Below are 23481 nucleotides of genomic sequence, written 5' to 3'. Positions count from 1 at the left end.
TCACGTTGCTTGCTTTGCAACCTATAACAAGCCTGTGGTTTGTTGTCAAGGAACTGGAAGCCAGACTGAGTGTTTCTTGGGGCACATTGGCAAGAGTTCTATTCTTCATAGAAGTGCATTCTCTGGAAATGCCAAAGGACATCTCTTTGTTACTTGTGGCTGCTAGAGGATTTTATTCCAAACAACATCCTGATGGAACAGCCTGATGTGGGAGGGAGGGGAGAAACCCAAATTACTGTCAAATCTAAAAGTGGGGGTGGAGTACTCGTGTCTTCTCTTCACAACAAATATCTTCACCCTAAAGATTCTGTTTGGTTTTGACCTCTCCTGCTACCAAATTTAAGCATCAAAACTTTTTAATATTAACTGGAAATGGGTGATGGCAGCTTGTACACTGCAGTGGCTGAGAGAATAAGCCACAGTCTGGGAGGTCACAAGTTCAGCTCTCATCTCACTAAGTGATCTTAGTCACTTTCAGTCAGGTTCAGTCTACTGTGAGAAATAACTTTATTCTAGTATTCTTGTGTGGTTTAATCTGCAGGCACGTAAATGCATAGATCAGGGCCATGCTGACATAAATCAGGTAGTTCTGCAATCTTGAGAGGGCACCCCCCCCGCTCCCCGGTTTGCAGAAAAATCTAAACACCTAAAAATATTGTATGGGGAACGTTAAATCCCCACACAGCAGGCAACAGACTTACCTGTGTTCTGGAGAGGTGGTGGGGGTATGGGGGCTAATCTGGGGCTAGCTGTAGCAGCCAGGCGCACATGACTTGCATGACTCTCCCAACACTGACTGCTTCCTATTTTGCAACAACAGCTAACCCACAAAAACACTGTGGTGTATTCATTAGGTTTCAGACTAAGATCTGGAAGATCCGAGTTCAAATTGCCACTGCTGTGAAAGCTTACTATGTGCTTTTGGGCCAATTAAACATTCTCAGACTAATTTACCTCGCAGGATTATTGTGAAGATAAAATGGAAGAGAGGAGAATTTTTTAAGCTCCTTTGGGTTCTCATTTTGGAACAAGGCAGGATGGAAATGCATTAAATAATAATAAATATAGCTGAAGTTGGAGGGCAGATAAATGATAGGGTGAAAAGAAAACAGAGAAAGTTGAGGTTTTGGGGACTGCCAGGAGGAAGAAAAGAAAAAGCAGGGAGGGATATTTAGGGGAAATTGAAGTGTCCCTCTTCAAGTCCCTGCAGGTTCCCCACTGTGCTACTGGGCAGCAGGGCCCAGTCCAGCAGCTACTGGGCACTGCACAGCTCAGTTTTCCCAGGGAAAAGCCATTGGATAGGAAAGCAGAAAAAGCTGAGGATGGGAGGGCAGATAAAGGTTGGTTGACTGGTGAGTGGGATGGAAGCAGGAAAATTGGAGGCTATGGGGGCTGCCAGAGAAGAGAAACAGGAGAGGATTTGTGAGGGGGCCCTGCAGGTCCTGATCACACTACCCAATGTGCCAATAGTATTCCTTGAAAATAAATGGTACCTATAAGGAAGATGTTTGCATATAGTTATAAATATTCTATCTTTGCGTGTGAGTCAAATAGTTCAAACTGTTCTAATGGTCTTCTGTCCATTTTCAGCCTCATTCTCTGAGCGAGTGCGAAACATGTCTCCTGATGAGATCAAAATCCCTCCAGAACCTACAGGAAGATGTTCCAACCACTTACAGGTGAGCTGCTTCATTTGATTTTGTTTCTTACCAAATCTGGAAGATTTTGTATTTGGTCACTGTCTTAACAGTGTTCTATGAATTGAACACAAATTTCAGTTGAACACAAAATCTTTAACTGCTCTTGCTCCAGGCAGCCTTGCTAATGGCACTTGAACTTGCAGATGATCCCAGCTGAATTGGCTTTTTGAAAGGGCAGCTGAATTACTTACAATGCTTTGACTGCATTAACTTCCTTTTGATTTTCCCCCAAAACTTACCGTAAAATATGTAAAGATTGTTCCATAATAACACTGTAGCAACCAAGGCTTCCAAATATTTAGCAGTAACGATGAATGAGAAACATGATTTCAGAATGTCAGGAAGTTAACATACTTTGTTTTTTATTCATCTTGCCTTAAGTCCTGATGTAAGAAGACATGACTTTCTCTTACCCTCGCCTTACACTGAAATTTCAGTTCTTTGGATCCAAGCTAGTGTTTTTGCAGGAACAAGATTTTCCCCGAACTAAACAACTTTTTCATTTCCCCTCATCTGCAGCAGCATGAAATGCACCCCCAAATCCTTTTAATGTATAGGAACAGCAAATCCAAGTTGGATTCCCAGAAAAGCATAACCAGTCAAGTAGATACATATCTTAAGACCTTAGATTGTTATGGCAAAAAATGGACAGTAGATCAAATAAGTAATGGGAGAAGAAAAAGGAATACTGTATATACTCGTGCATAAGCCGACTTTTTCAGCACATTTTTAATGCTGGAAAAGCCCCCCTCGGCTTATACTCAACTGAGGGACCCACTTACCTGTTCTCCGGTGCAGTGCAGGTATTCTCCGGTCTCTCCCGCTCATCTGCGGGTGCCTGCAGCCTCTGTGGGTGGTCCGATGATTGCTGATATCACCGCTCTTCTTTTCTCCTGCACGCCGGCAGCCTCTGTGTTGTCTGTGCCGTACTGGGCAAGAACCTGCCCGCTTCTGTGTGCTGGTACCTGCGGCACACTGCATCCTTGTCAGATGAATGTCAGATGCGGCTGCTCTTCTCCAGGGCTGTTACCAATGATGTAGCCTTTACAGTCTTACCCGTGCTTGGTCATGCCCTCCTGCTGTGCCCAAGCATTGCTGAATACAAGTATCGGTATATCTAGAAATTTACCAGTAGTTGCTGCATACTCAAGTCAATAAGTTTTCCCAGTTTTTTGTGGTAAAATTAGGTGCCTCGGCTTATATTCGGGTCGGCTTATACATGAGTATGTACAGTAGCTATTCTGAGGGAAATTTGTACTCCTTGTGTTGAAATACTTCCATGTGCAGAAGCAGCCAAGTCACTGCCTTCATTCTGTTGTGGAATTATTAGCAGTGTTTGTTTTCAAACAATTGAATTCTTATCAGGAGCTATGTTTTGTTTTTTTTTAATTGTGTGGTACCTTAAAGACTAACACAATATAAGCTTTCATGGAATTGAGTATCTGAAGAAATGGACACTCGCTCATGAAAGCTTACATTGGAATAAAATGTTGTTAAGTCTTTAAGGTAATAAATAAATAAGGTGCAACAAGACGCCCGATGGTGTTTTCAAGGTTCAGAATGGCTGGCAGTGGTCTTGGTTCTGAATCTTCATCAAGAGCTAAATGTAGTAGCTGATCTTATCTAGTGTGTCTGGAAGAAAAAGATTGTATGGATAGTTGTGGAGCAGATTTGCAGGTGCTTATCAGTCAGATCCTGGAGCACTGACAGATAATGGGAAGTGTCTTTGGTATCTGAGTTAGGAAAGGTTGGGGTAGGAAGGGGGTTAACTGTGCTGGGCAAGTGTGGATAGCGTAGTGGTGAGTAATAATTGCAAGGGAGGCTTATAGAATAGTTATTTATGCAGTAAAGTAATGGTAAGCCAAGTTAAATCTCAGCATGCTTTATACACACACAGACCCAAAAAATAAAAATAACCATGTACAAATTGTAAAATACAATACCAGTTGAATGGCCGAACAGCAAATAAAATATTATTGAACTTGCACATGAAACAAACTATTAATACAGAACGATTTAGACTAAGAATCAGCATCCAAGGTTCTCTGGGTTTTCAATCTACTGTGTATACTCGTGTATAAGTTGGCCGGTGTATAAGTCGAGGCACCTAATTTTACCACCAAAAACTGGGAAAACTTATTGACTCGTGTATAAGTCTAGGATGGTAACTCCAAAGCAGGTGGGGGCAGGGAAGAGCCTGGGCGCCTGCTCTCCACTGGATTGCTCCCCGCCGCCGCCTCCCGGATCCCTACAGCAGTTCCAGCCCTTGGCTGCTCTGGCGTTTCCTTGCTTGCCAGACAGAGCATTCACCTGCTTTTGGGGTTTCCTTGCTTGCAAGCAAGAAAACCTTGCTTGTAAGCAAGGAAATGCCAGAGCAGGCGGGGGCAAAGAAGAGCCAGGGCCACCCATGACGCTGGGCGCAAGCATGTGGGGCGCCCAGCAGGTTCCTGCCCACCGCCCCACCACTGCCCGGCCTTCCCCTTACTCACTCACTCACTCAGCCACTCATCTTTTCCTTTCCGACTCTGAGGCTTGACTTTTCCTTTTCCCGGCCGCTCTGAGGCTTGGCTCCAGGGAAGCTGCCGCTCAGGCAGGGTGTCTTAAGCAATCTTTGGAGCATTGCCCTTTTAAGAGAATGATACAGACATCCTGCTAAAGCAGCAGTTTCCATGGAGCCAAGCCTCAGAGCTGGCCGGGGTAAGAAAAAGATGAGTGGATCAGTGAGGGGAATGACAGGCGGCGGCAGTGGGTGGGTGGGTGGCTCGTGTATAAGTCGAGGAGGGCTTTTTCGGCACAAAAACTGTGCTGAAAAAGTTGACTGATACGCGAGTATATACAGTAAATACCTCTGCCAAAAATTTTGTTACCTCCAGTGAAATCCTGTGACTTTTATCTACTAATAGAAAGTGGACAAGGATTGAACTGAGCTTCCTCTCAAGTTTGACACTACCATGCAATATATGCTCTTTTAAGTTTTTGAGAGGTGCTTCCTGCCACACCCACTTATCATTTGAGAGGTGCTTCCTGCCACACCCACTTATCATTTGAGAGGTGCTTCCTGCCACACCCACTTATCATCATGATAGGGTTTTTTAATTCAAAAAGATTCCATAGCTTGGAGTGTAAGGCCACATACTTTTCAGAAATGCAGTATTCTAATGTGAGAATTAAGGATTAAGCCAGCTCCCTTTTTTCCTTCCTTTGTAATCTGTGTGTTTTCCACATACCTGTGCCCTTGAGTACTACTGAGATTCTTTTCCTCTGAAAGTAGAGCTGTTAATTAAGGTTACCCTTATCTTCAAGAAGACGTCAGCATTTTCAATGCTAGATAACTGTCGGCATACCCACTTGGCTAATTCATCTCAGTTGCATTTAACTGTGCTGTGTCACTGTATTCGGCAAGGGCTTCTTTAGAAATAAGAGTGCATGGTTTTGATAGTTTTTAGAGCAATAATCCTTTCTAGTCAGTGTTTGGGGGAAGTTCAGTAATACAGAAGCAATCCAAGCTTTTGAATGTGTATCAGACTTTCAGCCAAAACTATTACAAGCTAAATTGTAATTAGAGCAATGAGTAAGTTTTAATTAGGGCATGGGGAAAATGCAATGAGTCTGGTGTTCCAATTGAAGTACCTTGTAGCTGGTACTTTCAATCAGAGTCCTTGCTTAGTGCGTATCCTACAGCAAGACACATTTTCAGTTAGAATTCTTTAATGGCTAATGGATTGAACACAAATAAAATTTAAGATCTTCCATCTTAGCAATTTTGCAAACAATTGCAGGTTCTTTTGTTATTACATTATCTTGGCTTACAGCTGTGTTTTTATTAGATTTTGCTTGGCAACAGATCTAACCAGCTGTGGATTTGGGGCCTCTAAGATTATTAAAGTGCTGCGCAAAATGAATACTGCAACCCAAGTTCAGAAATTTTTATTTTCCTCGTTATCATCCCAGCCTGTCTTCATGAGGCTCAGAACTTAATGTATGTCAGGAAACAAGCCTTTGTGTACATTCTGTAATGACTTTCCTGTGGGTGACAGGTATAAAAGCCTGCAGGGCTATGATTGTAGCGCAAAGTACAAAATAGGTCCTCCTTATGATAAAGCTGCTAGTTCTGACAGGAAGAAAAACTATCATGTTTCTGGTGCTCTGACAGGAACTGGAAGGATTTTTCCACCACAGCCCAGACAGTAGAAAATAGTGATTGGGGGTGGGGCAGGGGGTGAGGGTCAGATTCCTGATACTGTGAGCACAGTGGCTCTTTGCTCAGTATTTTGCAAACTCTTCCCATATTACTTACTGCCCCATCAAAATGAGGGCAGGATTGCCCTTTGGGTGCAGAGTGAAATTGCACCAGCGGATTTGCCCTCCCCAGGGTGCTTACCTTGGTGGAGGGTTAGAGCTGCCGGCTGGCAGATGTGGCACTGGGCACTGCCAGTCGTGTTGGTGCAGGAGGGACATTCTGGAGGCATTCCCAGGGATGGAGCCAATTATAGTCCGCTTCCACCTGAGCTTTCGCAGTGCGAGTGCCATCCTTTCAGGTGGCATAAGTCCATTTAGCCTCATGGAGGGCTTTCAGGCAGCCAGGGCGGGGTTTTTTGTACCCCAGCCTCCTCAGGCTTTGGATGAGGCTGCCCATTCTGCGATTGCCTTTATGTACCTGTTGCCCCTACTGTTTTGGCCTGTTGTTCCTCACAAATCAAGTAGGATTGCTGCTTAACTTCTCTTTCAGTTTGTAATACATGTCGTGAACCTTTCTGGAACATTATCACTTCTTCTTATAGACTCCATGACCCTTTTATCTGCAGGACAAGATTCAGAAACTGTATGAGAGGAAGATCAAAGAAGGCATGGACATGAACTATATCATCCAGAGGAAGAAAGAGTTTCGTAACCCCAGGTAAGAGTTGTTTTGGAAAACGGCACTGCATATGGCCAAATGCAAAATAGCTGTGTCACAATACCACCAAGAAGATTTTATTAAAGTTTCTAGACCTCTTATTTACACAGAAAAACTTAACATGGTGATGAGAACTCAAACTGGATCACGTTAAATCTATTGATGTCTGTGGAACTTCAGGATTTTTGAAGGGTTGATGCTGTTTCCTGTCAGGGTTAACAATTCCTAGATGACACTGTCACAGAAGGTACAACATGCTGTCATCTGGGCCATAACATAAACTTGCAATCATGTAAAAGTAATCCTTTATGCATAATAGAAATATGCAAACTAATTGGATCCCTGAATTTCCCAATCATCTCCATGTGATATTAAACTATGGATACTTACAGCAGATTAAGAGAAATTCTGAAGTGCTTCCATCCAGAAATGACTAAGGAGTAATGTTTTATAAGTTCAATTGAATCATTCACAAAGTGAGAAGGGAGAGAGTGTTGTCTTTGAGAATTTAGAATGGGTGATGGAGTAGTTTTATAGCTTATTGGGATGGTTGGAGTTCCTGAGCATGTTTCCCACTCTTGATTTTTTTTGTATGGCTCTAAGGCCATAGATTAAATGGTACATGGAATACTGAGTAACTTTCTTCAGCACTCCGCCCTCTTTTCCAAAATCACCAACATTGAACTTCATGTCTCAACTAGCCCTGAAACTATAACCCAATGATTATAAGAAAAAACCTTCAAGCATGTTGTACTGTTGCAGACTGCAGGTGGGTCCATAGGCTGTTTCCTGTTTTTTCTGTGCAGGCTTTGTTTTTGTTTGGTTTTGTATGGAGAAACATCCAGTCATGTGCGACCCACTCGCAGTTTGAAATGAGGCAGCTAAAATAGGTGTCAACAGAACCTAGTCATGTTAGATTGGAATTTTGAGGTTAAACCGTAATAGTAAATATATCACTTTTTTTCAGTATCTATGAGAAATTGATCCAGTTTTGTGCAATTGATGAACTTGGCACAAATTATCCCAAGGTAAGTAGAGAAATATCTTGGGAGGGTTGCGTGGGGTTCATCATACCTACTCAACTCCAGTTTCTCATTTTGGCTGTGAAAACAAGCTACTGCTTCTAGATTGGTATATGAAATCTACTAGAGTACAGTGGAACCTCGGTTTTCATTGCCTTTGGTTTTCATTGGTTTTGGTTTTCATCTATTTTTTCAGTGAAAAATTTGTCTCGGTTTTCATCAGTTTGCCTCGGTTTTCATTGATTTGCAATAAGGTGCAGGGGTTTGTGAAGAAAAATCACCTGGACAAAGCTGTTGCAGGCCATGTCTGCAACTTGTTTAATGACAATGTCTTGCCCCATTTCAGACAAATCTTAAAGAGGCATCAGAAACAGACCTCTTTGGACAGCTTTCTGGTGCGACATTGGTCCACTGGCTCTCAAACTGGTCCTAGTGTTATTGTTTTTTTTACTGTTTTCAGCATTAAACGTTATGTTTATTCACCAAAAAATGTGGTTTTGGTATGCTTTTTGGAGTGCCCAAAACAGATTACTTGGATTTACATTAATTCCTATGGAAAAGTTTGCCTTGGTTTTCATCGGTTTCGGTTTTCATCGATTCTTTGCAGACGGATTACCAATGAAAACTGAGGTTCCACTGTATAGTAATTGGTTCCCTTGTACCTAACGAGGTTCAGTTCCAAAATGCTAGCAAGTGCACTATTTGGATAGGAGTATACTCCTTTTATATGTGTGGGTGTGTCTCCTTCATGCTGGTGGAGAACATGAAAACATCCAAAGCACAGGACCTCATCAGGACTTTTAAGAGATGGAATTTAAGAGGTCTACCAATCCCCCTGCCCTTCCAGTCCAGCAACACATTCTTGGCAGAATGTTTCAGATTTTATTTTTCAGGGTAATAAGCTCTTCTATGTAGATCTCTTTGTTTTTTAAAGCTGGACTTTAAAAATATGTTATTAATTTACCTCCTTTATCTAACAGGACTTTGTTTTTTACTTCTCATAGGACATGTTTGATCCACACGGGTGGTCTGAGGATTCCTATTATGAGGCATTAGGTATTTAAGATGAGGAGTTTTTAAAATACCCCTCAGTATGATGATTTATGGTGAAGGTGTTTTGTTTACTTGCACTCCATTCATTTTATCTTTTAATTAGATATAATTAACAGCATGCTGGCTTTCTTCAAGGAACGTACTTTTTAAATGAAACTGTTGTAAACCCAAAACGTGCCTTTGGGAAATAGCATACTTAGACTTAACAGAATCAGGAACTTCTCACATGTTATATCACTCTTGATCTTCCTGATCTGGGAGGCAGTTGTGATGATTCTTGTCCAATTTACTGGGAATGTTTTATGCATTATATATTATTACATTTTTATAGCACTTCTCCTCCTGTACCTTCTCGAAGCAGTTTACAGTAAAATAAACATTCTATAAACTACATCTAAATATGAAAATGGTGGTTTATCAAAATATTAGAGGTTTTGGCATGTTTACCCCTCTTATTCTCCTTTCAGCAAAAGCACAGAAAATCGAAATGGACAAGTTGGAAAAGGCTAAGAAGGAGCGAACTAAGGTATAAAATATTCTAGAATTCATTTTTACTCAGTTCTAACTCAAGGGTTTAGGGTTTTTTTTCATGAGGAAATTAGGCACTGTCCTTTTTATGTAAGTTGCCTGTACTACAGAGCAACAAGCACAGTAATCTGTTTTGATACTCCAGATAAACATGGGGGCATATTTATAATGAGATTTGGTGGACACATCTGTTTGCTCATTTCTTCATAATCCATCACGTCCCAGTATGTTTTTGTTACTTTGAAAATGATTTAAGATTTTATCTGTGCATTGCAGAGCCTCTTGCAATTGTATAGCCTAGAGTATAGGAGATTTAAATAGTGGAGGCATAATAGTGGAGGATTATGCTGCCTAGATAGTTAACAAAGCACCTGGTGTAGGTAGTGGTTGAGATTTTCCTGGCAGCAAACATTCTTGTTCCTAACTTTTCCATGTCTCACTCACTCAACTTGCCCCTTTTGTTCTGCTTTCTGCACAGTAATGTGTGCACAGCTGTGATTCAGTCCTCTTCTTCCATGACCGTAGACTTGTAGGTATGTGATCAGACTATTGTGGCTTCTCTGGTTGCTAGGTTGCTGTCCGTAGAATATAGTCAGTACAAGCTATGCATGTAGAGACATGCATTTTAGGAGCTTTAATTTTCTTGCATTCACCTTGAAGGAGTATACTGTTCTAGTTTTGTGTTTTTAAAATGCCTTAGGCTGAACAAAAAGACAATTTATCCCTGAAAAGTAGCACCATACTAATGCTTTTGGGGCAGGGAATTCCTCTGTCTAGTGTATTTACAAAGATAGGGATCTACCATCTCTTAACAACTGTGTTTTCATGTATCCTGAATGGAGTTGCCTCTCCAATACAGCTAGTAAAAAAAATCCCATTTCTAACCTTTTTTCACCATGTTGCATACTAATTCCAGTGAATAAGCCTCACAGATGCATTGAGTTAAATTTCTTCCTCTGCCTTTATAGATTGAGTTTGTGACTGGTACTAAGAAGGGGACAACAAATGCTTCATCGACGACAACAACAACAACTAGCACTGCAGGTGGAGGTAAGTTAAGCACCCTGACCTAGAATTTGAATTACACTATTTTTGATATTTAGCAACAGAGGTTTCAGGATCTCATGTATTTGCCAGCCCTCTTTTCTTCCCTCTCTTCTGTTTGACTTTTAAGCAAAATACTTGCAAGTGGTGGCTGACTACATCAGATATCTAAAATCCTGCTGTGAGAGAGAACTTTATTTGGAGACCAGAAACCTCAGATTCTGTAGTTAGAATAGACTATTCAACTTGAGTAGAATTAGGAAAATTATACACATGGTGTTGAATTCTACCATGTTTTCCAAAACGAGAGAGGAGGGAGCTCCTTTTGACCACTGAAAAGGCTATTATCTGAGGATCAGGGAACGCATCTAGAGAAAATCCACACAGCATGGGCTGCATTGAGAATTGAAGATGGGTGAGCTCAAACATAAAAGTTAATAGGATCCAAGCTTAAATACGCTGCCCAGTTCTAATTACGGATTTTAGGCATTCATACTTCAGGCTGCCTTATTAGAAATATTGACAGTTACCAGTTGATATACCAGTTCAGACTCTGCAGGAATTTTCTAGAAAGAGTTATATTCTGTGAATAAAGAATGCAGTTGAAGACGCCATAAGAGCCTGGTCATGTTGCAGGAAAACCTTGATGCCTTTAATAGGCCAATGCCGCTTCTATAATTTTGTGCTTGGGGAAGAAGCCTTCTGGCATTGGCTTTTCTGACTGGCAGAGGGTCTTAAGCAGAGAAATATCTTTTTGAATATTTAGATCCTTTAATTGGTGGTAAGAGGGTATGAGACATTGATTTTTTGTGTGTAAAGCTTGTGTGTGTATACCACTGAGTCACACACACACCCCTCCCCAACCAAAGAACTTGATTTGCTTCAAGTACGATTCAACCCCACAAACTCTAGGTTTGAAGAGCAATGCTGTCCCCTGGGAACAAAGGAGACGAATTGCTGCTGTCACAGTTTTAGACTTCCAGCAGCATATGAAATTGGGCTCAGACTGGCCTACCTGAAGTGCTTCCAAGCAGTAATTGCAAATAGTGCAGGGGTTAGGATTTTTCAGTAGGGTTCATTTCCAGGTAAGCTTAGTTAGTGATGGGTATCAAATTGTGTTATGATGTTTGGTTTTCAGTGGCAATAAACTACATTATAATACTAGTTCTGGTGGTTTTTCCGGGCTGTGTGGCCGGGGTCTGGTGGATCTTGCTCCTGATGTTTCACCTGCATCTGTGGCTGGCATCTTCAGAGGTTTATCACAGAGGGAAGTCTGTTACTAGTAAGACTTCCCTCTGTGATGCACCTCTGAAGATGCCAGCCACAGATGCAGGTGAAACGTTAGGAACAAGATCCCCCAGACCCCGGCCTCACAGCCAGAAAAACCACCAGAACCCGTTGAATCCAGCCATGAAAGCCTTTGACAATACATTATAATAGTTCTGCAGCCTTCCTGTACCTGATGGAACTTCAAAATACAGTTTGGGAAAACTGCATGTTTAAATAATCACTCCATGTGAAATATTCCTTGGGGAGGGGGTGATGCCATCTGAAGGGAAAGGCTGACAGTGGACTAGGATTATGGCAGTGGGAGAATTGTTCAAATATGTGCATTATTCTACTTGCATTCTGAAAAAGGACAATTCAAGTAGTTCTGTGCCACATACTTTCTTTGCAGCAAGTGGATTGGCTCTAATTTAGCACAGAACGAGCAGGACTTTATTTTAGGGATATCTGTGTAAAGAACAGTGAGAGAATGGGTTTCATTGGACAAGAGCTGTTGGTATTAATGCTTGTCTGTTAAACACACAGATGCACAGAAGAGGAAAAGCAAGTGGGATTCTGCCATTCCTGTGACGACAATAGCTCAGCCCACCATTCTCACTACCACAGCCACCCTGCCAGCTGTTGTCACAGTGACCACAAGTGCAAGCGGCTCCAAAACCACAGTGATCTCTGCAGTTGGCACCATTGTGAAAAAGGCAAAGCAGTGACAAGTGCAGTGAAAACCTTACTGGACTCTCTTTCAGACTGAGTAATGCCAAAAGCACCAACTTTGGAAGCAATGGGAGGATACTTCCCCTTCTCCCGGAGCCAAAAGACTATTTTAAAATGGGCATCCCATTCTTGAACAAGAAGGGAATAATAGTTGTTGTACATATTTATTACTGAGGCTCTTTATCTTTGTAAATAAAGAATTCCTGTGCTTGATTCTGTGAAATGGAATGTCGACATGTAAATATGCGTTTAATAAGTGGCATATTTAAATTCTATAAAATTAAGAGCTTTAAAGAGAGAGAGGTAGCAACTATGCTGAAATCAATCAGTTGTATACTGTACTGTTCATTAGTGAGTTACATTGACAAACTGAACATCCTTATCTCTCTGTCCCCAGGAATTCATAGGCAAGAATGATTTCCTTGAGCCAGACCATTGGTAATATAATACAGAGATTGGTTGTCATGCAGATTATTAAATAGACAATTCTCCCCGTATAATTCATTTTGTTCTGGTTTGAGAGATCAAGGAATTTGAAAGCTGTGGCGTTTGAGAGGTCACAGTAAAAATCCGCACTGGATGCTGTGCCTACATTGTAGGAATCATCATGCTGAATGTAACTGTGCTGGTGGGAGGATAGTTGTAAAAGAAGGAAGTAGACTTTCCATACGAAGTACTGTGTTCTGGTAAAAAAACTCTGTGCATCTTTGATGTTGGAATGCATTTTAGCAACATTGGTTACAATATAGTTTCGTGCCTGTGTCATGACAATGATGCCATCTATTTAAATTTGTGTAAACTTTCGTACCTCTGTAAAGCACCTTGGGCTATAAAAACAGAACTTTAAAACTGTGTCCTCATTCTCTACATAAGATGTGTCTTGCTGGAATAGGCCCTCCGCTAGTGGAGTGGAAAGGGCAACTTGTCAGTGACCTCTCTCTGAGTCAGATGCTGGTCTAGGTATGTGAGTCCTGGCAACTCTGGGTTCTCTTTCACTGACTCCAACTCTGAAAGTAGATCTGCAGGATTCCACAATTTCTTGGAGTCTCTCATTGTGAGACTGGGAAAAGTTTTTAGTCTTTGTAAAAGTGAAGTCTCTATTTCTGAAGATGCTCCATATCGCTCCTCTAATCTCCATGCTCGGTCCATGCTGGGTCTAAGGCCATTTGAGGGTTTCTCAGTGGTCCCTCTTGTCCAACAGGAGCAACAAACTGGGCATGGAAGTCATCTGTTTTCAGAAGTTTAAAGCATCTGAATATGGAAGTTCCCATTAATCGTTTTGGCTAGTAGCCAACGATGGATGTATCCTCCGAAAATCTCTTGACGTGTTTTAAAGCCAGTGCAAGTGATAAAGAGCAGCAGATTCTAATCTGAAGAACCGGGTTTGATTCCCCACTTTTCCACATAAAGCCTACTGGGTGACCTTGGGCCAGTCAAAGTTCTCTCAAAACTCTCTTAGCTCATCCAGAGTAAGGCAGTGGCAAACTACCTCCAAGCTTCTCTTGCCTTGAAAAATCTACAGGGTTGCCATAAGTCAGCTGTGACTTGACGGCATACACACAGATCACTACGTTTACTGACAGTTAATTACACAATTTAATAAATCTCTGGGTGAAAAAAGACTTCCTTTGTCTGCCCTGAATCTATTGGCTATCAACTTCATTGGGTTCCTTCAAGTTCTAATATTACAGGTTGAGGGGGAAAGTTATCCTTAATCACATTCTCTGCACCATTCATTATTTTATAAACCCCTCACATTTCCCTTCCACTCTTGATTTTTTCTCTCATGCCCCTTTCTTCACACTTAATCAGCTTTGTTGTCATCTTTTGCACTTTTTCCAGATCTGTAACATCTTTTTTTGATGTATTGTGCCCAGAACCCTATACAGCATTCCAAATGAATCCAACAGTTTTATGCAGGGGTATTTCTCTGTTTCCTGAGATTTGGTCCAAAATGACTACTAAGCTTAATAGTGGTATTCACCCTTTACATGGTTTATGGTTGTGATTTATTAGATTTGTATACTGCCCTCCCCAGAAAGGCTCAGGGCAGTGAACAACAGCTGCAAAAAGACAATATCAGTAGCATAGCAGTAAATAATAACCAGCAAAAACATAACATCAATGAACATAGAATAAATAACATAGCATTATAACATGTCATTCAAACTACAATGCATAAAACAGTTCAAACCTAGAATTATAACAAACATCAGCATTATGGAATCATAACATCACATAACAGAATCAATAATCATAACATAACAAATTGAATCAAGCAATAATACTAACAACAAACATCAGCAGCATAACAACAATAGGGTAGTTTGTGACTTTTTATTTCAGTAACACACTACAACACAGTGACCCAAGAACAAACCGCCCATATCAACTGTAGCTATATTAGCACAAAAACTTAGTGTAATAATAGATCTAAATACAATAACATATCACTAAACTAAACCTATACCTAAGCTAAACTAACTAATTCAAAGTCAAAGAACCTTTATTGGCATAACAATATCACGGTATTATATACATGAGTCTACTTGACTAGATAGAGGGAAACCAAAGTAAAATACAGGAAAAGGGATTAAAATTCAGATTTTGCTCCTAGAGCACTGCTTCATATACGAGTTCAAGTATTTGGCAACTGTGTCATTTACGTCACTACTGGAGTTGTCCAACAGAAAGGAAATCTTTTGCAAGTCAGATGCATTTTCTTTTTTGAGTAGCAGGGATGACAAATATTTACTTCTAGGTATGGCGTAAAATGGACAACTAACTAACCCTACCTCACATCTTTGTGAATTGTCTACTCAACTTGATAGAATCAAGAGAAGAGTTGGTTTCATTAAGGATAATTTATAATATTTGGGGGGAAGCAACACAAGGCGTGAACCTCTGCTATATTTTCTCCATTCTGTTTGCTGGCCGAGGCATAGATCCATAGGATGGGAGGTACATGACCAAGGCAAATCCTAAGTAAAGTTAGATGCTTCTGAGCCTATTGAATTAAATGAACTTAATATGGTGTAACTGTTAGAATGCTAGTGAGCTTGATGGCAGAGTGGAGGTTTGATTCTGGGCCTTTCTTGTCCTAATACTAATCAAACAAATTCTCCCTAAGCCTACATATCAACATACAGGGCTATAGAGAGACCTTACAGAAGGGGCTGTAAATCTCCTTTGTTTAAATTGTGCTTTTAGATGTCCCTTATTCTTTTCATTTTGTTGAGTTCTCTATATTAGTTTAAATATTGCTTGGCACTGGGCGGAGTTTAATTGTTTTTAAAATCTGGTATTATAGTATCACTTTGAAGTAAGGAAGAAAGCCAGGCATAAATCTTTTTTGGAAAAATAATACTGGGAGCTAACTTGGCTGTGCTTATCAAAACAAAAAAGGGAAATTTAGAGAAAGGCATGCAGGAGTTATAAAAACCAGCAGAAAAGGTCACAAAGGCATGTTTTTGATCTCTTCCTTTCCCCCACCCCATTCCTCTTTTATAAAATCGTGTTTTTGAAAGATTATTTAGCTGAAGTTTATATCATTTCTCTAGATAACTCACCCCTTTAAAATGACTCAGAAGTGCTTCTTCAGCTGCTGTGCTAATTTCCTGGAATGACTTTATACTCAGACAACACTTCAAGGAGTTTACGGCCAAGCCAAGGCTGATCCATACATTTGAAGCACTCCCAATATGCATGCAAATAAGCGTATGCAAATAGTATATTTGTGTGAACAAATATAATGAGAGTAATGTACATGTACTTCTTCTTTCTCTTTGGACAGTTTTAAGGTTTTATGTAACAGAGAGTAGGGCTCAAACAATTCTGCTCTCCAGAGTGTCTAAACTGTTAACTTCACACTGCTGTCAGGTCACTTCTTTCCACCTTCAACCATCTTTCTCTCTGTTCTTCCTCTCACTGCCCGACTCTCTCTTTCTATTACCCCACTTTCTTGAGAGTTCTCTTTTCCGAAGTTCCACTCCTCTCTCTATTCTCTTTGTTGCCAACCAATCACCTCCCTCTTCTCTCTTCCCCCTCCTTCTGTGACTTACTTCTCAATTAAAGAAACACACACACTACTTTGAACCAGGGGTCCCCAAACTTTTTAAACAGGGGGCCAGTTCACTGTCCCTCAGACTGTTGGAGGGCCGGACTAAAAAAAACGATGAACAAATTCCTATGCACAAATGATTGTAAAATGTTTGATTTCACCTTTCAGCCTTTCTGTCATGGTCTATTTTTAGAACAGTGACCAAAGTATGTCAAGTACAGGGTGGGCTCCAAATATTGTTGGGGAAGCTGTGGAATACCTTCCCCTGTAAAAAAAAAAAAAGCAGAACTTTCCCAATGAAGCATTCCATCTAACCCAGGATCAGGTATCTTCCTGGGTTCTTTCCTCCCTTAGCAGCCAGCTTAGAAGCGATTCGCCAGCCTGGCTGATGCCAATGGGAGTAAGGCGGAACAGAAAGCCTGAGAGCAACACATGGAGTAGCTGAGAGGGAAGGGCGGAGCAGGTGTTGCCACATGTAAGGTTTCCAACTCTGGGTCAGAAAATTCATGGAGATTTGGGGGTGCCATCATGTAACTGCAATCAACGGCCGTTGGGGCCGGTTCCTCCTCTCCCTCGAGCCCCCACTGCATATGAATGGAGCCATTGCCGCCATGCCTGGCGGGCCAGATAAATGCCTTCAGGGGGCCACATTTGGCCCCCGGGCCGTAGTTTGGGGACCCCTGCTTTGAACCATTACACACTGCCTCCCCCTTCACTTGATTATGCTAGAACAGCTCCACAGTGCCACAATTCATAAAGCTAGACAGTGGTAGTGTAAAGTTGAGACCTCTCAAGTTCACAATTACTACCTTTAAGTAAGGCCCTGACGGTTGTCTAATTTGCATTTTATGGTTTGTCCACACTGTTGGTTGAAAGCCTGTTCTACTCCAGACTTTGCAGCATAATCTAGTTTTCGTTCAAAAGTGATATTAAAGAGAGTAATAGTGCCGCTGTTCTCATTTTTAATAGTGCTGCTGTTCTCTCTCATTGACAGTTGATTTTCTGATACATGAAAGGGAGCCTGCAAAGGGGGATTTGGCTGAAATCTCTAACTATGGTCTCCTGCTCTGCTGTGGAGAAGACAAGTCCGCCTAACATTTCCAGATTAAATCTGAATTGAAGGCTTCCTGCTATGAAATGAAGCTGCCAGAAAATACATTATTTTGAATCATTTCAGACGTCACATGAAATCGTGGTTAAATTAAGTTAAACAATTGCCTGAAGATAGCCCCCTTCCCACCCACCCCTTCAAATCACAGCTGACTTTTGGCAACCCCTTATGGTTTTCCAGACAAGAGATGTTCTGAGGCAGTTTGTCATTGCCTCCCTCTGCGTCACAACTCTGATATTTCTTGCAGGTCTCCCCTGCAAATACTAGCCTGGGTCAACCCTGTTTAACTTCTGAGATCTGGTGACAACAGGTTAACCTGCGACTATCCAGGGCAGTGCAGCAGTGATTAGGTAAGTTCAAATCAGGATATGAAACCATGGTTTTGAGTTACTTCATTAACTACAATTCTAGTTCTGGTTTCCTGTGCCCCCAGCACAGGCCCATTCCTGCAACAGAGATGTCTGGCATAGTGGCTTGAAACGGAAATCTCTTGCCTCTTAGTAGCAGTCCCCCTGACCACTCCCTCATCTTCCAGTCAGCCTAGCAATACTCTGCCTAGCAACAGAGGCCCAGGAATGCCACCGTAGTCTCACACCCAGAATTGCCACCATATTCCTTACATGCATGCACAGGAAAGGGGGTACATAGTAATGCCAGTGGATCCCTTGCTTGCTTGCAATGCTATCCTAAGCGTGTCCAACTCAGGTCTATCCAAGGGGCTTGAGTCTGGGAAAGTGTTCTCAGGGTTGTATTATTAATTTACTTGTGCACTAGTAAAAGAAAGTTACATTTTCAGAGAGATTGGCTCTGGAATTAATTAAGCCCTAGTCATCCCATCTTAAGACATATCACCCAAACGTTTAAGCATCACACCTAGGCAAGCTACGTCAAACATACTTCTCAAATTTGGCGAAATGCATGGGGTATGCAGCTTGCTAAAGGCTTACTGATTTAAAAAGTGAGTATATTCTTTGGACTCTGAAATTATTTGAAGAACATAAAAACTGCTGGAAAGATTACAAAGGAATCTTGCTGGGCACATCTCCATTTAGACATTTCTAACTGTCTTAGCTATACTTGTAACAGGACAATATAGAACAAAACCTCTTACTGCACCATCACCATTTAAAATACATTTGTTCATACAGCTACTATCATTTGGATAGCAAGTCATCTGGAGGTGCTGCAAAATTGTCCTTTTGGTTACCAGGATTTTAACATTTCCAGTCATGTCAATGTAGGGAGCTGGTCTCTTTCATTTTAGCTTGATGCCCTCAGTCCAGAGCTGCTGTTCTTTCACCTGACTAAGGCACAAATAGAGGATGCTGATCATTAAACTTTTCTGACAGCAGAGGAAGTAGAAAGTTGGGAGTACTGCGAGGTTTTCCTCAGCAGGCTGTTTGTACTCGAACATGCTATTATCTTAGCTTCTGCAGCCTAGGAAGTTTGCAGGAAAAGATCTAAATCAGGGAAAGTGGTTGGGTTGGGAAAAGGGCGGGTTGGAAGAAACAAACTGGCAAGAGCTCTTTCTACAACCAAACAATGATTTTCCTTATTCAGTCCTGAAGAAGTGGATTTATTAGACAGAGCATCGTATTGCTTTTTAGAGACTGTTTGTTGCTTTGTTTTTGATTTTCCTTTTCCGACTACCAAATAATCCCTTCAGTGAATCTTTGTTGGAGATGTACAGCTGGGTTGGGCTCTGCCTCAGCTTCTAGCGTCAACCTTTTTCCTGTGGGTGGGTGTCTTTTTAAACATGTTTGCAGAGGAGAAGAGAGTACAAGCTTGGCTGCCCAGGCTGTTCTTGCCCATACAGGTGTGCATAACTCACAGGAATGCCAGACAAACCTGAGTCACAGATAGCCTCCCCCCTCCATCTGCGTGCACACACACACCTGAGCTCAAATAAAACTGTCTCTTCCGACTTCGCTTGCTTGTGAGAAGTTCCCACAGCTGTAATGCAACCTCTCCATATGCCCCAGTGAAGGAAAGCAGGCAGTCCGAAACAGCAGTCCAAAAGAGGGGGAGAAAAAAAAGGTGAAAGTCAACAGTTGATCTGAAGGAACCAGGATCCATGCAGAGGTATGTCACATTCACCAGCTCTACTTCGCGCCTGAGGATTTTTACCCTGGCTTCCAAAAGAGTTTTGAGAGAAGCAGCAGGCAGGGGATCGGGGCATGGCAACGCTACATTTGGAAATGGCAATTAAGTAGTGAAGTCCCCCCCCCCCCCCGCCTTTGGAGGAAATTCTTGGATTGGTGTGTGGGCGACTGTTATTTGGATTGTTGCACAAGATTTGGACTTTGAATCAGATGCGGCACTAATGAGGTTTGTGGAATTAATTTATTTGCGTTCCGTTGGAAGTGCTTTCTTTTCTTTCTTTTCTGAACTTACTGATTAACCAGAGGGAGCAGTTAAATGAGGCGTAGGACTTCTCACGCAGGTAGGCACCAGGAAGATGAGGGTTCTGTGGGGATGTTTATATCCTTTAAGCATTGAAATGTGTTCTCTCTTGTCTTTGCACTGCTGGAACCTGGCAACAGTTGTTGATCAGTCAGTTTCAGAGCTGGGCAGGTTTTTGCTTTTCTGTAGATGATTTGTTTCTTTGAAAGAACATTACATGCACATACAGATCACTGGCACCGTGTACAGCTTGCCTTGGGAAATCATTAAGACAAATGTTCCCTCTTCACCGAGGAAAAGGAACCAGCACTTGAAAAAAGGGTTCGTGCCATTTTTCAGCCCTGCTCAGGACTCTTCAACATTCAATGACAGCACAGCAGGCAGAAAATCAACAGGAGAAAACTATCCTAGAAGTTGTTGCAACTGTGGGGTAGACTTTACATGTTTAATTTCTGCCTGTCACATGTTACATTTATCGAACGCACATGAGCTCTTCCGGTCTGAAAGAGGGAAATTCTCATGCAAGATGGCAGAAGGAAGTGTGTGTTAAAGAATTAACTTTCTCACAAATGTTAGATCTGTAGAAAACCTGAAGGACTGTATTTACACAGTTTTAAGTTCAGGATGGGGACAGTTAAAACTGTTGTGAATAATGTGCATGCTGTTTAATATTTGTCCTGATTTTGGCATAGTGTGTCTGAGGCAAAGGAAACGTAATAAATGCGTGTGTGAGATCATTCAGTAAGTGTAATTTGTGAGTTGAGCCGAGATTTACTTAGCTCGGGGTAATAGTAGCATGCAGTGTGGAAATGCCAAGGATAGGAGAAGAGCACATACACTCTGGAATCCATGAATGGCATCCTCCTTTCAGACACCTGTAAATTCCAACACCTGACCCTTGCTACATTAACCATTTAGTCACACTTAACAGGTAAATCACAGTACTCTGCAAATATGTTTTCTAACAAGTTTATATTGTTGGATAGGTGAAGTCTGTGGGAAGGTTAGAAATGGGAGTGTGCTTATCAGGTGGAAGAAGACAGGGTACCAGGGAAAATTAAAATTTAGATGGACATTTCCCAGGTACTGATGCTACATGTGCTATGATATGCTTATCAAAGGAACAGCTTGTCATTGTCAAAAGGAACCCCAGATAATTGGTGGTCAGAAGGTGCTGAAACTTCTGGCTGAAGCTTTAATGTTTTGTACTGTTTCCGTTATAATACAAAGGAACTTTCTGTGAGAGGAGCCTATTCTGTTAAGATTTCCTGCCTTTCCTTGTTGGCATCATAATGCCCTGCCTGTTCATATTTTTCAAATGGTAGAGAGGAGTCTAGGCTTGTATCTCAACAATGTGAGGTTCTTGAGAAGAAGGACGGAATGGAAAAATCCAAAAATAATATTCATGTGTAGCCTGGTGGGCATGAAAATCAAAGGGGTGGGGCTGAACTGGGTCTACCCTTGCATGAATATTGGGGAGAAAATTGGCATATAGGAATAACATCTCAAAAGAATGAATTGTGTCGGTCAGAATGATGGAAGTTGCCCTTAAGAGAGTTGGGGTTTTTTTAGTAGCAGAGATTCTTCACCACTTGTTTCTAAGACCACTGAACTGAGATTATTGACAAAGTTACTCTTTGAAAGTTTATTCTTGGATCAATCATGATGGTCTTTAAGGTGCCACAAGACTATGGAACTGAATTCTGCTATATATCCTTAGTGCTTGCTGTGCAGAGGTGTATCAAGGGGGAAAAGCGCCCGGTGCACTGGTGCGTCCTCCGCCCCCACCCCACCTGGAACACCCTGCCACGCCCCCGGAACATCCTTGGCCCGGCCCCACAGGGGCGCTCACCCAGTGCATCATGCACCCTCCCATCCCCTTGAAGCTACGCCTCTGTTGCTGTGTACCCAGTGAAGAAGCATATACCTGCTGCCAGGCTGACTCAGAAAAGTGACGGATAATGTTGCTGTTTGTGTTAGAATAAGGGCATGTCTGCACCAGATATCTTGTACAGGCCTCTCACAAAAAAATTATCTTCTTGCAAGCATGTTTCAGTTTGTATTTATATTTGCAAGCTATGCAGCCCCATTGAGAAGGAGGATACTTGCATAAGAGCTGTCAAGTTGTAACCAACTGATGGCAACCCCAGAGAGGGCTTTCAAGACAAGTGGAAACAGAGGTGGTTTGCTGTTGCCTTCCTCTGGCAGTCTCCCATCCAAGTATCAACCCTACTTACCTTCCACAATCTGATGAGATTGGGCTACACCATACTATTCCACATCACCAAGAAGGAGGGTAGAGGGTGGTAATATCCATGCCCACAATATGTATTTATTCTCTCACTAGAAAGTCAGTGTGGTATAGTAGTTAAGTGTGGCAGACTGTAATCTGGAGAACTGGGCTTGATTTCCCTCTCCTCCACATGAAGCCTGCTAGGTGACCTTGGGCCAGTCAGAGTCCTCTCAGAATTCTCCCAGCCCCACTTACCTCACATAGTGCCTGTTGTGGGGAGAGGAAGAGATTGTAAGCTGCACTGAAGCCTAGGTTTTCTCCTCTGATTTTAAAACTAACTTAGCAGGGTTTGCCTTTATTGTAGTGGATGAAGCACATGCTTCTGAATGGCCAAATTCCTTTACAGCTGTCAGGGGAGAAAATCAGCTGGTGTAGGCCGGCACAGAGAATCAGAAAGGAAGCCACAAAAGTGGTACCTCCCATCTGTTTCAAGTCCACTGAGAGAAACGGTGCCTGTAAGAAATTTAAGTTGCTTTCATTCCTGATAGTTGTTCAGGGGCACAAACAAAGAAGAAGAACAAAACTTAATGCTGTAACAACGGAATTAAGTACCTGAAGATCAAGAAAATACAAATAGGGCCACTAATTACAACATTATAAAAATATAGTATATGTATGAGTGTGCATAACAAATTAAAACCATCAATGCATGTTAAGGGCCCCTAATAGCCTATATTACAAATACTAACTCAAACATATATAACAAATAGGTAGAACTAGATAGTTTTTAACCCCGACTAACCAAATTTGTTTCAGTCAAATGGCTGGTAAAATAAGGATTGATCTCTGTCCAGACCCACAGTAAATCTGAAGAGTTAAATGGGGACCAGACAATCTGCAAATACATTTAACCAGGGCTTCCAAGAACCTTCACAGGCCCCTAGATGAAGATTCCCCTGAGTTCACCCTCAGAGAACCTAGACCAAATCCAAACACCCGATGAAATTAAACTGCCTGACCCCCAGGTTGGGGTCCCAGAGTGACCAAGACCCCTGCAGTTTATCTTGGAAACTTAAGGATTCTCCCATTTTCTGGATTCATCTTTTGCTAATTCCAGATTCTGTTCTCTGTTTCAAGGGGAAGCTGGATAAAGGTTGGGTTTTACTGTGATCAGACTGCAGAACTGTGTGTGAGGAAGAAGAAATGGTTGTGAATGAGGTGCCCATTTTCTTATTAATCTCACAGATTAAGTAAACAGGCATCTGTATGTCCATGACCCTGCCACAGTTTTTGCCACGTACCATCTGTGCCATGCAGTCAGAAATTAGAACCCATGGAAACAATCCAGGTTGCTTTTGCACCTTCACCCAGAGATGTTTCTCTCTTTTTTAAAATTTCCTGCAACACGTTATAGCTGCACAGGCATACCGAA

The 23481-nt window shown here is 41.8% G+C and overlaps 2 protein-coding genes across 3 annotated transcripts in view; both read left to right on the top strand.

Annotated features, from left to right (window-relative positions):
- Positions 1–13091, top strand: part of LOC125429347 (SAP30 binding protein) — a 37336-nt gene extending 24245 nt beyond the window's left edge. For both annotated transcript variants that reach the window (XM_048490394.1, XM_048490393.1), the window contains 7 exons: positions 1591–1679; positions 6506–6597; positions 7565–7625; positions 8624–8675; positions 9140–9198; positions 10169–10250; positions 12057–13091. In XM_048490394.1, the coding sequence (XP_048346351.1) occupies positions 1591–1679; positions 6506–6597; positions 7565–7625; positions 8624–8675; positions 9140–9198; positions 10169–10250; positions 12057–12238 (617 nt within the window). In that variant the 3' untranslated portion in view covers positions 12239–13091. The remainder of the gene's footprint in view (positions 1–1590; positions 1680–6505; positions 6598–7564; positions 7626–8623; positions 8676–9139; positions 9199–10168; positions 10251–12056) is intronic.
- A 5868-nt stretch (positions 13092–18959) lies between these two features.
- The window catches only part of ITGB4 (integrin subunit beta 4), a 95486-nt gene continuing 90964 nt past the window's right edge, over positions 18960–23481 (top strand). The window contains exon 1 of the mRNA XM_048490781.1: positions 18960–19495. Within this exon, the coding sequence (XP_048346738.1) occupies positions 19488–19495 (8 nt within the window). The 5' untranslated portion in view covers positions 18960–19487. The remainder of the gene's footprint in view (positions 19496–23481) is intronic.

Source organism: Sphaerodactylus townsendi, linkage group LG03 (genome assembly GCF_021028975.2).
Source record: "Sphaerodactylus townsendi isolate TG3544 linkage group LG03, MPM_Stown_v2.3, whole genome shotgun sequence".
Classification (NCBI taxonomy): domain Eukaryota; kingdom Metazoa; phylum Chordata; class Lepidosauria; order Squamata; family Sphaerodactylidae; genus Sphaerodactylus; species Sphaerodactylus townsendi.
Note: the sequence above shows the minus strand (reverse complement) of the source record. Positions and strands in the feature narration are given on the sequence as shown.